We start from the raw sequence: 13,004 nt of genomic DNA, 5'->3' as shown, positions 1-13,004 counted from the left end.
CCCTCCACGTTACCAAAAGCAACCATCCCTATAACAATCATAACCGAATCACATTGTTAAAGCACATTTAGTTCTTTCCAAGCTATGCTGTCTCAGCTCCTGATATATTTAGAAATAATACAAGCATACCATCACAGAAATGTTGTCATGAAAAAAAACAATTATGCTGCTTAAACCAAGCACTGCTTAAAGATATTACGGTTCAATAATATAGGCATCACAATTTAATCCCAAACAGCAGTTATAGCCTCAAGACAAACCTGGAGCATACAATTTTGTCTGTTATCTAATATATGCTATATACATGACAAACATCGTATTAACATACACATATTAATACATAGCAGTCTGCATCAAAGAGGGAATTGCTATGACCATAACTAATCACTGTTTTCAAAACAGGTCCCAGGTTTTATAATTTAGGCAAGAGGATAAAAGCTTTTCTGACTTTAGGAAAACAATTGTTTTAAATGACTTTAGGAAAGTTGTGTCAATATTTCATTGTTTGTATCCTAGATACAGATCTGATTTCATACCTAATAACAGACAAATATTATGCATCCATCTCTACCTTGTTTGTATTCCCGATAAAGTGTTCCTCTATTTTTGACAAATTCAATTCTTAGATAATTTCCCTTTTCTTCTAATTAATACATTCAACTTTTCTCTCCACCAAATCCTCTTTGCCTTCTTTGTGATAGTTAAGGAAGATCCTCTATGATGTTCTCAATGCTATGAAAATTGTTGCCCAGTCCCTGCACAGCCAGATCATACAAAGGGGCATCCCTATTAATCTGTGACAGTAAAATTAAAAAAACACCACTTCTGTTTTCTTTTCCTACTTTTATCTATCTCCTTTTGACACTTATCTCCTCCATTGTTTTGTTCTCTTCCTTTCATGATATGCCATTCATCTATCCCCACTTCAGTTTCTCCACCCATCAAACAGCTTACATTGTTCTTCTCGCCTCCATTTTATCCTCACAACAATCCAGCGAGATACGTTCTGTTGAGAGTGTGGAACGGGCCCAAAGTCATCCAGCAAACTTTTATGGCATAGTAAAATTTGAACCTCAGTTTCCCAGTCTAGGCCAATACATTAGCTGCTACACAAGTTTTGCTCCCGTTGCAAACAGTATGTGGGTCTTGATGCTTCCCCTCTTTTTTCTCCCTATACACTTACACATATTAGCATAGGCCTAGCAATGAAAAATGGAGTCTAGATCAAACTAATATCTAAATGACAATGAGTCACACAGAGGGTATGCCGTTCCTCCATGAATCATGCTACAGTTATACTGATGGGAGTATAAGGGCTTTCCCCCAAAGGACCTAAAGCGGGAGTCATCAACCCCTGGTAGCGGGCCGCAAAAGCCACGGTACTGGGCCACCGGCACCCGCACCTGCCTCCCCCTACACACCGTAAGAAGGAAGGGAAGAGGCAGGCGCGGCTGCCAGCACGCAAACGCGCATGCGCGCAGTTCCCGCGCATGTACGTTAGTGCCCCCTGGTGGCCAAAATGCGCATATGCGGCAACTGCGCACGTGTGCGTTAGCGCCACCTGGTGGCAAAAGCGTGCATGTGCGGCAACGGCGCGTGCGCGTTTGCGCGGCACCCGGGCCATCGGCTCTCCCCATTGGCTCGGAGGTGGTCCCTGACCTCAGAAAGGTTGAGGACCACTGAAAGGACATCATAATCCCTGATAATCTGTCTTTAATAACAACCCAAATCATCAAGACAATAAGCAATGGGCCAGTCCCAGCCATTTCTCCTCTTATTCTATCACATAAAGTACTCAGGCATCTACTGGTTTATCTAAACTCTCAATCTCTCAGAGAGTTGGCCTGTATGTGTGTGTCGACCAATGCACCGGCGCCCACGCCTCCCATCCCCCCTGTGGCGTGGCACTAGCTGGTTCAGGTGGAAATGGCCGTTTTGGACGCCAAAGTGCACAACCCTAGTAACTGTTTAGGACTGCACTGTCCTAGTCTCTCACAATCTTGTTTCCAAACACAGACTAGGACTATTAATAAACAGAACTGAAGCATAAGAATTTGATGTCAATTAGATACTAGTATTTTCTTTCTAGCAGGTATGAAAACCTAATTATAGGTTCAACACTTTTTAAATACAAACTAATTATAGAATTGGAAACGCTTACTACTATTTTATTTCTTCTGGGAGACTACCATCTGACAGCACTTGCTCAGAAAAACAAAGAGAATATTAAATATTTCTGAGACATATGAGCAAGATATAATTTTTTTAAGCAGAAGAATAGCCAACAAATTGGGTTTCTTAGGAGCTGGAAGTGCAATACAATTTAATATTCTGTGAGAGAGGATAGACTATAAAAGAAAAGCATAATGCCATTTTTTAAGTTGTGAAACAAAGTGCCTTAAGATTTTTAACCCAAGGTCCTATGGTACATTCACTTGGCTATTTTTGAAAGTAGAAAACTGCTAAGAAATGAAAATATCCCCAATTATTCTACATATAAGAGGAAATAAAATATTAGCAAGACTTACTCTTCGTTCTGCTGTCCGATTCTATTTTTGTCGGCTCCTGAATTGTGGCTGTAGCTATTCTTTTTCCAACTGTCTGCAAACATACAAATTATTTCTCTTAATTTCTTTTCTCTCAGTGTCTTAAAGATTGATAAAAAGCAAAATATCACCATTAATCTGTTTGCTTCTCTCAACAACAAATAGTCACTTTAAAAACCTTATTAAGAATTGAATGGATTTACTAAGTCCTTACCTGCCCAATCCCTTCAAAAATGTAAATGGATAATTAATTGACCTGTTATGTTGGACAATTAAATGGACAATTAATTGACCTGTTTTAATTATACTGGGGGTAAAGCCCACTGTATCCAGGAATATAATGGGTGCTAGAGCCTTGGGGTGGGAAGTGGAAGGAGGGGACTCTCCCCTTTAAGAAGTTGTACACTGATTATGGTTCAAAGCCTAGTACTTGGGTCAGCTGCTCCAAACTGGGGTACCCCTAGAACAGAGATGGCCAAAGTGTGGCTATGCCAGGGGCTCATGGGAATTGTGGTCCACAGTTTGGCCACCCCTGCCCTAGAACAACCAGGAAGACACTGGGGCAAGGATGCACCCCAAAATAATCTTGGGACAGACTTCAACCTCATTTACCACTAAGCCATGAGACATTCCCCACATGATGCCAGCAAGTTCCCAAGGCAAGTATAGGAAGCACTCCTCTCTTTCCTCTGTAATAGAATTGGACAGAACAGCTTGCAGGGAGGGCTGGGTCTCCAGGGGTGTTCTGGGCAGCATGGAGTGGTCTTTGCTCAATAAGAGCTTAAAACTTTGATGGCTTAAAGAATCTGATTTGGTTGTTGTGTCTTTCTTCCAAGATTTCAGAATAGCTAAGTGGGCACGGGCTTTGAGTGAGGGGAAACCAAGCTCTGCCCTCATCAGGGTTGCAGGAGACCCTTTTGGAAGAGCCAGGATACGTCTGAAAAAAAAGAGGAAGGCTAGGTAAGCAGCAGGCTGCCATCCCCAATTACAGTACTAGAGATTTCACCCTTCAAAACATCCATGTCCTCTAGAGGAACTGATCTCTTTAGTCTTGAGCTGGGGGCCCTCCTCTCTCCCTGGTGTTCCCCCTGACCCTCCCCTCTGTTTGCGGTTTAGGTTGGGGCTTTCGGGCTTTTCTCAGCCTGCAGGAATGCCTCAGAGTTGGCAGGAGACAGCGTGGAGGCACATGCTGGTGACCTCCATGTTAGGGCGGGAGGGATGGCCTGGGAGCTGATGTGCCCCAGGGTCCGTAAGAGGGGAAAGGCAGTGGTTGGGATAGTGGTGGGGTGGGCACTCCCCCTCAGAGTAGACTGGCTTCCCTAAGCTCTGTAGGCAGGAGCCATTGCCTCAGGAGGGCGAAGCCAAAGAGCCCCCATGTACCCCTGGCAGCTCACTCACCTCAGGAGAGGTGCCTTAGGAGCCAGAGACTATGAAGAAGCAGCAAAATTATGGGAAGATGGTTAGGGACAGAACTTCTAATCTGATTGGGCAGCCAGTTGGTGGATGGCCACTCAAAGGTGTACAGGCGCCAATGATGGACCTGATTGGCCCATAACTCTTAACACCAAATTCCTCCCATGACCCCTTACCCCTTTTATTTAGATGCTCATGGTTACAGATACTCTTGCTTCAAGGCAGTTTTCCTTTCTGTGCTGTCACAAAGTAACATACATTAGCTTAATTATCTCTAAGCTCTCATTGATTGCATTGATAATTATACAAGCATAAGTACAAGCAGGAATATACTATATAACACTAAACATTTGGCTACATAAATGGTGTCAATTACTCCAAAATAATTTACCTGAATAGTACAAAATGCAACAAGGATTGATCATCTGACAAAAGAAACACCATTCTATGGCAAAAGAGTCTGAAACCTTTCCGTTTTGAAAAAAAGACAACTCAGAGAAGACATGAGGTTCATAACATTATGCACTGGATGGGGAAAGTGAATAGAGAGAATTCAGAGACACCCAGTAAAGTCAATGGGCAAAAATTCCAGACAGACAAAAGGAAATATATTACTCAGCTAGTGATTTAGTTGGAAATTCATGACCAGTGGATATAGTTATAACTACAACCATAGAGAGCTTTAAAAGGAAATAAGAGACCCACAGAGGCCAGGTCCTTCAATGGTTGCAGGCCATGGTGACTAAAGGGAACATCCATATCAAGAGGCATCAAGCCTCTGAATACCAGCATCAGGAAAAAGCCTTGGACTGTATGTCCCATTTTTAGCTCTCCTGGGCAACTGTTTAGCCCCTGTATTTCTGGACTAGATGTACCAGTTGTCTGATTCAACAGGGCTGTTTTATGTTTTTAACATTGAGCACTAGATATGTGGAAATCAGTGACACTGACAGCATTTAGTTCATGCAATAAAAAAATGAAGGATGAGGAGTTTTATGCCTTTAAAAGCCTTCTCCACTCTACTCCAAGTTGAATATGAGGCTTGGTTGACACCTGCAAGCACTCAAGAGAAACAGAAGAGTTTTAGCTGGAATTTTCATCTAATGGCTCAAAAGAGATGGCTTCTCTTTTGACAAAAGCACCTGTTCTGGTGAATAAGCCAGCTACTTTTTAAATTTTATTTTATTTTTTTGGGAATTTATATCCCACACCTTCACCCAAAGATCCCAAGGTGGGTCACAACAAGACAGAATAAAATAATCTAAACTACCTTAAAAACTTTGCCCCTACTCTCTCTCCTACCTTGGCAGGCAGTACCCAGAGAAAAGTTAACATCAAAGGCCTGTGTAAAGCGGTGTATTTTCACCAGGTGCCAAAAACCATATAGTGTATGTGCCTGGCAAATCACCAGATGGAGACTGTTTCAAATTCTGGGGGCCTCCACATAAAAGGCCATCCTACATGTCAGTGGTCCCCAACCTTTTTATCACCGGTGACCGGTCAACGCTTGACAATTTTACTGAGGCCCGGCAGGGGGGTAGTCTTTTGCTGAGGGATGTTGCTGCCGCCGCCTGAGCCCCTAGTCCACTTGCTTTCCCCCCAGCTGACTTCCCGCTGCCCACTGGGGGGCACTGCCAGCAGTAACTGCGCAGTGCCGTGCCGAGGGGGAGCCCCAGCCATGGCGGCCACTGGAGAGCACCAAAGGTGAGCCAGAGGTAGAGTGACAGGGCAGCCCCTGAGGCAGCAGCCAGGGAAGAGGACAAGGAGGAGCCGCGGCCCAGTACTGACTGATCCACGGACCGGCACCGGTCCCCAGACCAGGGGTTGGGGACCACCGCTACATGTCATTAGAGCCTCTTGTGGTGCAGAGTGGTAAGGCAGCGACATGCTGTCTGACCATGAGGTTGGGAGTTCGATCCCAGCAGCCGGCTCAAGGTCGACTCAGCCTTCCATCCTTCCGAGGTCGGTAAAATGAGTACCCAGCTTGCTGGGGGGTAAACGGTAATGACTGGGGAAGGCACTGGCAAACCACCCCGTATTGAGTCTGCCATGAAAACGCTGGAGGGCGTCACCTCAAGGGTCAGACATGACTCGGTGCTTGCACAGGGGATACCTTTACCTTTACCTTACATGTCATTGCCCCAGGCACCTCTGAGAGAGGAAGAACTACTAGGCTCTCTTCTTGAGATCTCAGTGCTTGGTCAGGTCTGTAAGGAAGAAGATGTTTCTTCAAATAACCAGAGCCCAAACAATTTAGGGTTTTATATGTTAACATCAACCCCTTGAATTGGGTTTAGTAGTAGATAGGGAGCCAGTGTAGATCTTTCAAGAGTGGCATGAAGTGTATCAGTCCAGAGACTCCTGTCAGTAGTTGAACTGCTGCATTCTGCATCAGTTCCAGATTCTGCACTGTCATCATGGGTAGCCCCATGGAGATGCATTATAGTAGTTACCAGAGCATGGCCAAGCTTTCTCTATGCAGGAAAGGCCCAAGTTGGCAAATCATTTGGATATGGAGATAGGCACTCTTGGCTACCACTGTCACACGAGTCTCAAATGACCTTGATGAAGGGGCATACCACAGCATATTTTAACACTGCTGGCACCTCCCCATTCCTCAAAGAGGCATTTAGCTCCCTGGACCCACCCAGCCATACCCCCTCAGCTAGCTTATATTATTCGGAAAGGGCCATATGGGCAGCCCTGTCCAGGCCATGCGGGTGGCCCTGTCCGGGTGGTGTCCGGACCATGTCTGGGACACCAGAACAGCCGGTTTGGCTAGCTGTTCTGCTCCAGCGGGCCAATCCGGACATCCGGATTGGCCCGGTCCCTGGAGCACACACCTCCAGGAGCCAAGCACGAGCCACTTGCCCAGCCTCGAACCCAGAAGGTTCCTGGCTGCTAAGGAAGGCGCTTGGCTGGCTTGCACTATTCTCCCACGCTCAGCCCGACCGCCAACTTCCAGCACCGGTGAACCGTTGGCTCTGCAGGTGAGTGCCCAGTAGGGCTGGCCTTTCCCTCCCTGCTGGGCCTGTGAAGGCCTCTCACCGCATCACAGATGCGGCATGAGCCCTTCGCCGACCAAGCTGCACTGCCCGGGGAGTGCGTTGCAGACGTGGTGTCAATCCTTCCCCGGCCAAGCCGCGCAGCCTGGGGAGCATGGCCTCCAAGGGGCGGCGTCCCCTCCCTGCTTCGCCCGCTGCCCTTACAAGGCCCATCTTCTAATATGGGCTTTTTTACTAGTCTCATATAAAATCCAGAAATAAACTGTATGATTAAAATCTTCATTAAAGTCTATATAACACGCGTTAGGTTTGTTTTGTTAAGTGTAAGATTATGTGAACAAGAAACCCACATATGACATTGAGAAGTATAAGCAGTCATGATGGGCAGTGAGCTATGAACCCATTCTCCAAATCAGGCACAGCCAGTAAATTTCTTAGAACCAGCCTCTTATTTATGCTTAGTAGCCATATAGAGATCTGGGCAAGGTAAACCTGTTAGAAGTGACTGGCCTCACTCTTCTAGCATGCTTAGCCCCTCTCCCCCATTATCAAAATTAGCTGATTGTCTTCTACAAAGAAGAGTTGGTTCATATATGCTGCTTTTTTCTACTTAAAGGAGTACCAAAGCAGCTTACCTTCCCTTTCCTCTCCCCACAACAGATACCTGTGAGGTAGGTGAGGCAGAGAGAACCCTTTATCAGCTTTATCAGTGCTGTGGCGAGCCCAAGGTCACCCAGCTGGCTGTATGTGGGGGAGCGGGGAATCAAACCGGGCTCTCCTAACCAGTGCACCAAGCTGGCTCTCAGAGTATGAAATATGTTAGTGTTAGGGTAAACACAACACCAGGCCACCACTCCTTCTTTGCCCCTGTATTCTCAAGCCCTGCATCCTCCAGGCCTACAGGAGTTCCCAATACACCTTTTAAAAATCTTCTCAACAGACAGTTGATCAATGGTTGCTAGTCCTTTAAGAATCAGGAAAGCACTGACAGCCAGTTGTTTTTGAAAATCAGCTATTGGGAGGTTTGGTCTTGGAGGTGGGAAAGGGAAATGTCAGACATAAATTGCACAGAAGGCACTATTGGCCTCTCATACGCATGGCCACACCCCCATACAGCTTCTGGATAAAGGGAGGCTACTCTGATTTTTATTGTAACCTGCCCAAGCCAGCTAGTCTTGGAGTGGTGGGTAGTAAATCAAATAATAAATAAATGACCCAACCTTGCTAGAGCCTTTAAACGGCTTCAGGGAAGAGGCTGGTGAGAAAAACCAGCTGTGAAGGACAGACCTTTAAAAGCACTGATATATCAGAATCAGGAAGTGAAGAGTTAATCCTTCACACAGCAAGAGAGTTTGAGTAACAGTTTGCTCCAGGCACTCTGACTGGTTAACAACAGTTGACAGAGAAGTCCTATGAGACTGCTTTGCTGAGGGAACTGGGATTCTGAGAGACCAGCAATGAGAGAAGACCATTTTGTAGTTTTACTGCTGAATATCTATTCTGAGGAATTTGGAGTCAGAAAATAGTTTTCACTGGGTTCAGCCTAAGCTTTGAACAATTCTACATGGACAGAATAACTGGGAATAATATCTGACAAGGTCATTTGGGGTAGTGGACTCCCAGTCAGGCCAAAGGAAAGAGGATATATCTGGGCAGCCTCACAGTCAAACTCAGGTAACCCCTCTATGAACACCAGTAGTGCCCAGAAGGTTCAGCTGATCCATCTATCAATCTTCAGCCAGGGCCATCTACAGCTGATCTGTGGCTAGAGTCCAGATGGTACTTTATTTCTCAAGTAAAAAAAAAAAAAAACCAAACCACCATTCTTTCTCCTTCCAACATCGTTTTAGAGATAAAGAATTTTGACAGTTTCAATTTGCTAATCCTGCCATTATTGCTATGTCAGAAAACATTACATTCTTCAATTTAGAAAATTTTATTGGAATGTGTAAATGGCATGCTGTAAGTGGAATGCAGTGGTTTTTGACCATGAGGATATAGTCATAGCAGATCATATTAGAACCATTATGTAATCTTGTAAATTATAAAATTAAATGAATATTAGTGTACTCTATAATGCACCCTATTGTTCCACAATAAAGTAAAAACAAACATAACAAATCCCTGAATTAAATGAAACATGTTTTTTTAAAATATGCAATTCAAAAGTGATGTTTGTTTTTTCCATTTAGCATTAAAAAGCTATAGAAACACAAGAGCTTTTGTTCTTCTGCCATGCTATTTAGACTAGTATAGAAAGATTTTGGCTGTCAAGTCACAGCTAGGGTTTTCAAAACAAGACATGAAGAGGTGGTTTGCTACTGTCTGCCTGCATAGCAACTCTACACATCCCTGATGGCCTCCCATCAGAGTATTAACCATCATAACCTGAGCCCCATGGGTTTGGAATGCACAAGAACAGATTTTGTAAAAATACGTGTAAAGCTTATTAGAACAAATGTTAGAATATCAATTTAAACATTAGCAACACAGGTCTCTAAATCAAGTAACTCCGAAAATAAGAAATACTAGCTTAGCTATCTAACACTCAGAAGTTGTATTAAGTGGTACAATCTTATTGTCATGAAACCACAGGCGTCAGCTCCAGCATTCACTGCAGTGCTCTCTCTCTCTCTGAAAACCAACAGCCCAGGTGAGATCAGGAACTTGGGCTCACAGCCTCTCAGGGAATGCTTTGTGGGAATGGCAGTGCCACAAGGCCTGGGCCAAGGTGGCCTAAAAAAAGTGAAGTCTTCCACTGGCTGAACAAAACACAATCCCAGAGCCAGAAAATGAGAACAATAATGTTTTGCAGGATCCTAGCCAAAACACAGCGCAGGCATCAGCTAAAAAACCATCAGTAGGGCAGCAGAGCCTGATTACTTCCCAGACTATTTCAGGCTGAAGCTTAGGGAAGCTGCTCTGCTGGATCAACTGGTCCACTTGGCACAAGCCTGTGTTTCAGTCCCAGCTCCTCTTGCTGGTCTCAAGGTTCTCTACCTAGACCTGAGGGCATTGCTTCCAAGCAGAGTGGAATGGGCCTGCCTGCAAATGCAAGCCACTAACCAGCGATGACATTGCTTAGCTTCCAAGATCTGAGGAGATCAGGCTAGTCTAGGCTATCCAGGTTAGGGCATAGAGCAATTAGTATGCTATAAACATAACAACTGACAGTAACCCCCCCCCCACACTGTAATTCATAAAACTAAGATTCATGTACTGCTGTATGGAAAACAGATAAAGTATCTTAAGACCAAAAGACACGTGGCAGCTACATTACTTTACTCATATGTCTACCCAGTGGAGGAGTGACGAACATATATTGGGTCCTTGTGCGTCTTTCTTAGGGTGATATTTGTTCAGTCCAACTTACTTCCAGTGTCTGAGTCAGGCCAGAGGGCAAAATGCTGAGAGATAAGATGAAGGGGCAGGATTCAGAGCTTCTCATTTACAGAACAAACTAGAGAAAGTCTGTCTCTTTAAGCATCGGAATCCAAATATCCCCTAATTTATTGTTCTAAGTTATTCTTGTACTATTTTAAATATATGTTCATTCATTCTGGTATTTCTGGCTATCTACAGATGTCGCAGATAAACTTCACATACAATCAGCTTTCTTTCCCTCCCCATCACACATGGTGAAAAGTTACTCAGCCCAAGAACCCACTTTCCGAAATCACAGTAAATTGGATTTTAGAGCTTATGAAATCAGAAAGACTTCAACAAGATGCTGCCTAAATGGCAAGATGTTGTTTCAGGGCATAGGGGGGTGAAGAGACCTTGCTCAACCAACCCTCCATATTTTATCAATAAATTGAGGGATGACTAAAGTAGCAAATAGAGTTTTTCTGCAAAGAAATCTGAAAATCCTATAAAAGGATATGGAACCTCTACATCGATTACATAAATGTAGGCTTTGATCCAATTAGTGCCATAACCTATCAGGAATTTAGTTTATTAGTCGTTATTCAACCTAAGGGTAACCCAGAAGATTGAAAAACAGCAGAGCTAATTAAGTGTCACCAGGATGCTGATGGCCCTGAATTTCAATGTAAAAAAAAAAAACATAGGGGAGAAGATGATTTGTAGAGAATACAGCATGCTTCCATGGGGCATAAAATGAGACCCATAAGCACTACCTGCCTACTACCTAGGAATGGAACTAATGCAAAATAGTCCCTCATATTCATTTCCTGGCAATCCAGAAAGATATGCTTGATAGTATTAAAAGTCACTGACAGCTCCAGGAGAATCAATAAGAACATATTTCCTCATCTATCTCTCAGCAAAGGTCATCCACCAATATAATTATACATTTCAGTAATTCACATAACCCTTTTAAAATGCAAGATTATACAAATGCCAGTTATAATAAGCGGTCAATCAAGAAAAGGTGCCTACAGTGTTAAATAGATCTAAACACTAAAAAAAAGGAAAAAAAGCAGTCTGCCTTCATTCTGAAGTAGGTAATTAGGGCTCAGAGCATCAGCCAGCTTCAACTGCATGGCCGTATCCTGGAGCCTCTTTTTAAACTAGGACTTTACTGTCCTAAGGCTTATCAACAACAAAGTGCATCTTTTAAAAATGACCTTTGACACTATATACTCAAGTACTAGTATAATATTTTTTCCAGAAAAGACGCATTCTCTGCTGTGGTAATGTAATTCTCTCACACACTCAACAATGTTTCAGTATTCAGATCTGTCAGCTCTTTTTCTCCTGAGTCCTCAAAATATACATTTCATATTTATAAACGACTCAGAGGCAATAAAGTTAGCATACACTCAATCCACTCATGGGCAAAATTTTATTAAAAAACAAACTGTAACATATAATTCACACACAGATTTATTTATTCATTCATTTATTTTACTTAAAACATTTATACACTGTTTTCCCACCCAAATAGGGTCCCCCAAGGTGGCCAACATCTACAGGATCAGTTCAAGCATACCAACTGGCATGTTTTTCCCCTCAGATAAGTATGGTTCCAAGTTTGCTACTACAAATTAGCTACTCTATGGGTTTTTTTACAGATTTTTTTTTCTCCTTTCATAAGTGGAAGCCCCATTTTCATTGCCTAGCCCACCAATTAAGAACCTCTACTGAAGCTGTATTCTCTGTACCCATGCTTGCGGAAGTAAGGTGACTGGCAGTCAGAGACCTTTCCAATGGTGGTACCTCATTTCTGGAATGCTGTCTCCCGCATGAGGCTTGCCTGGTGTATACCTTACTTCTCTGAGGTGATGAGCTAAAACATTCCTTTTAATATATACTTTTAACGAAAGGGTTTACAGTATTTGCTGGCGTATAAGACTACTTTTCCCCCCTGAAAAACATGACTCCAATTGGGGGGGTTGTCTTATACGCCGGGTGCACTTCAGTTGGGATAGACATAGCTGCCCATAGTGGTCCATAGTACTGTACTGTAATGTAACAAACTATATTTTGAGTGGAAATGTTGGGGGGTCGTCTTATACGCCGGCAAATACGGTATATATTTTTAACATAAATGTGTTTTCTCATATGCTCTGGCCTGAAAACACTTTACACCAGTGGTCCCCAACTTTATTCAGGCCGGGGACCAGGTGGGGGGGAGAGAGGGAGGCCCGGGGACTGGGGGGGAGGGAGGGAGAACGGCGTTTGCCAGCCGGTGCAAACACGCAGGCGCTGAGCTGCCGCGCCTGTTTGTTTGCGCCCACACCTCCCCCCAGTGCGGCGCTCGTTGGCAGGCACAAATGTGCAGGTATGGAGCTGCCACACCTGCGTGTTTGTACCCGCACTTCCCCCCTGGCTTGAGCGATTTGGCTGCCGAAGCAGCCGATCACTCCTGGTGCAGTGAAGTCTGCACCGCGGGGAGGGAGGCATGCCCACTGGCATACCTGTGCCTCCCTCTCCCCCGCCGCGTCCTGGTACTGAGGGCTCCACGGCCCAGGGGTTGGGGAACACTGCTTTACACAGATTGATGTGTATGGCATGTAGTTTTCATGTCCTGACTGTATTAATGGCTATGGTTTAATCGTTTTGTTTTATTGTCTTA

The 13,004-nt window shown here is 44.2% G+C and overlaps 1 protein-coding gene across 11 annotated transcripts in view; it reads right to left on the bottom strand.

The window, feature by feature from the left end:
* The window catches only part of SH3KBP1 (SH3 domain containing kinase binding protein 1), a 165,341-nt gene that overhangs the window by 35,871 nt on the left and 116,466 nt on the right, over positions 1 to 13,004 (bottom strand). For all 11 annotated transcript variants that reach the window (XM_077343098.1, XM_077343105.1, XM_077343097.1 and 8 more), the window contains one exon: positions 2,529 to 2,601. In XM_077343098.1, coding sequence (XP_077199213.1) covers positions 2,529 to 2,601 — 73 coding nt within the window. The remainder of the gene's footprint in view (positions 1 to 2,528; positions 2,602 to 13,004) is intronic.

The sequence above is a fragment of the Paroedura picta genome, chromosome 6 (assembly GCF_049243985.1).
Source record: "Paroedura picta isolate Pp20150507F chromosome 6, Ppicta_v3.0, whole genome shotgun sequence".
NCBI lineage: Eukaryota > Metazoa > Chordata > Lepidosauria > Squamata > Gekkonidae > Paroedura > Paroedura picta.
This window is presented reverse-complemented; position numbering and strand designations above follow the sequence as displayed.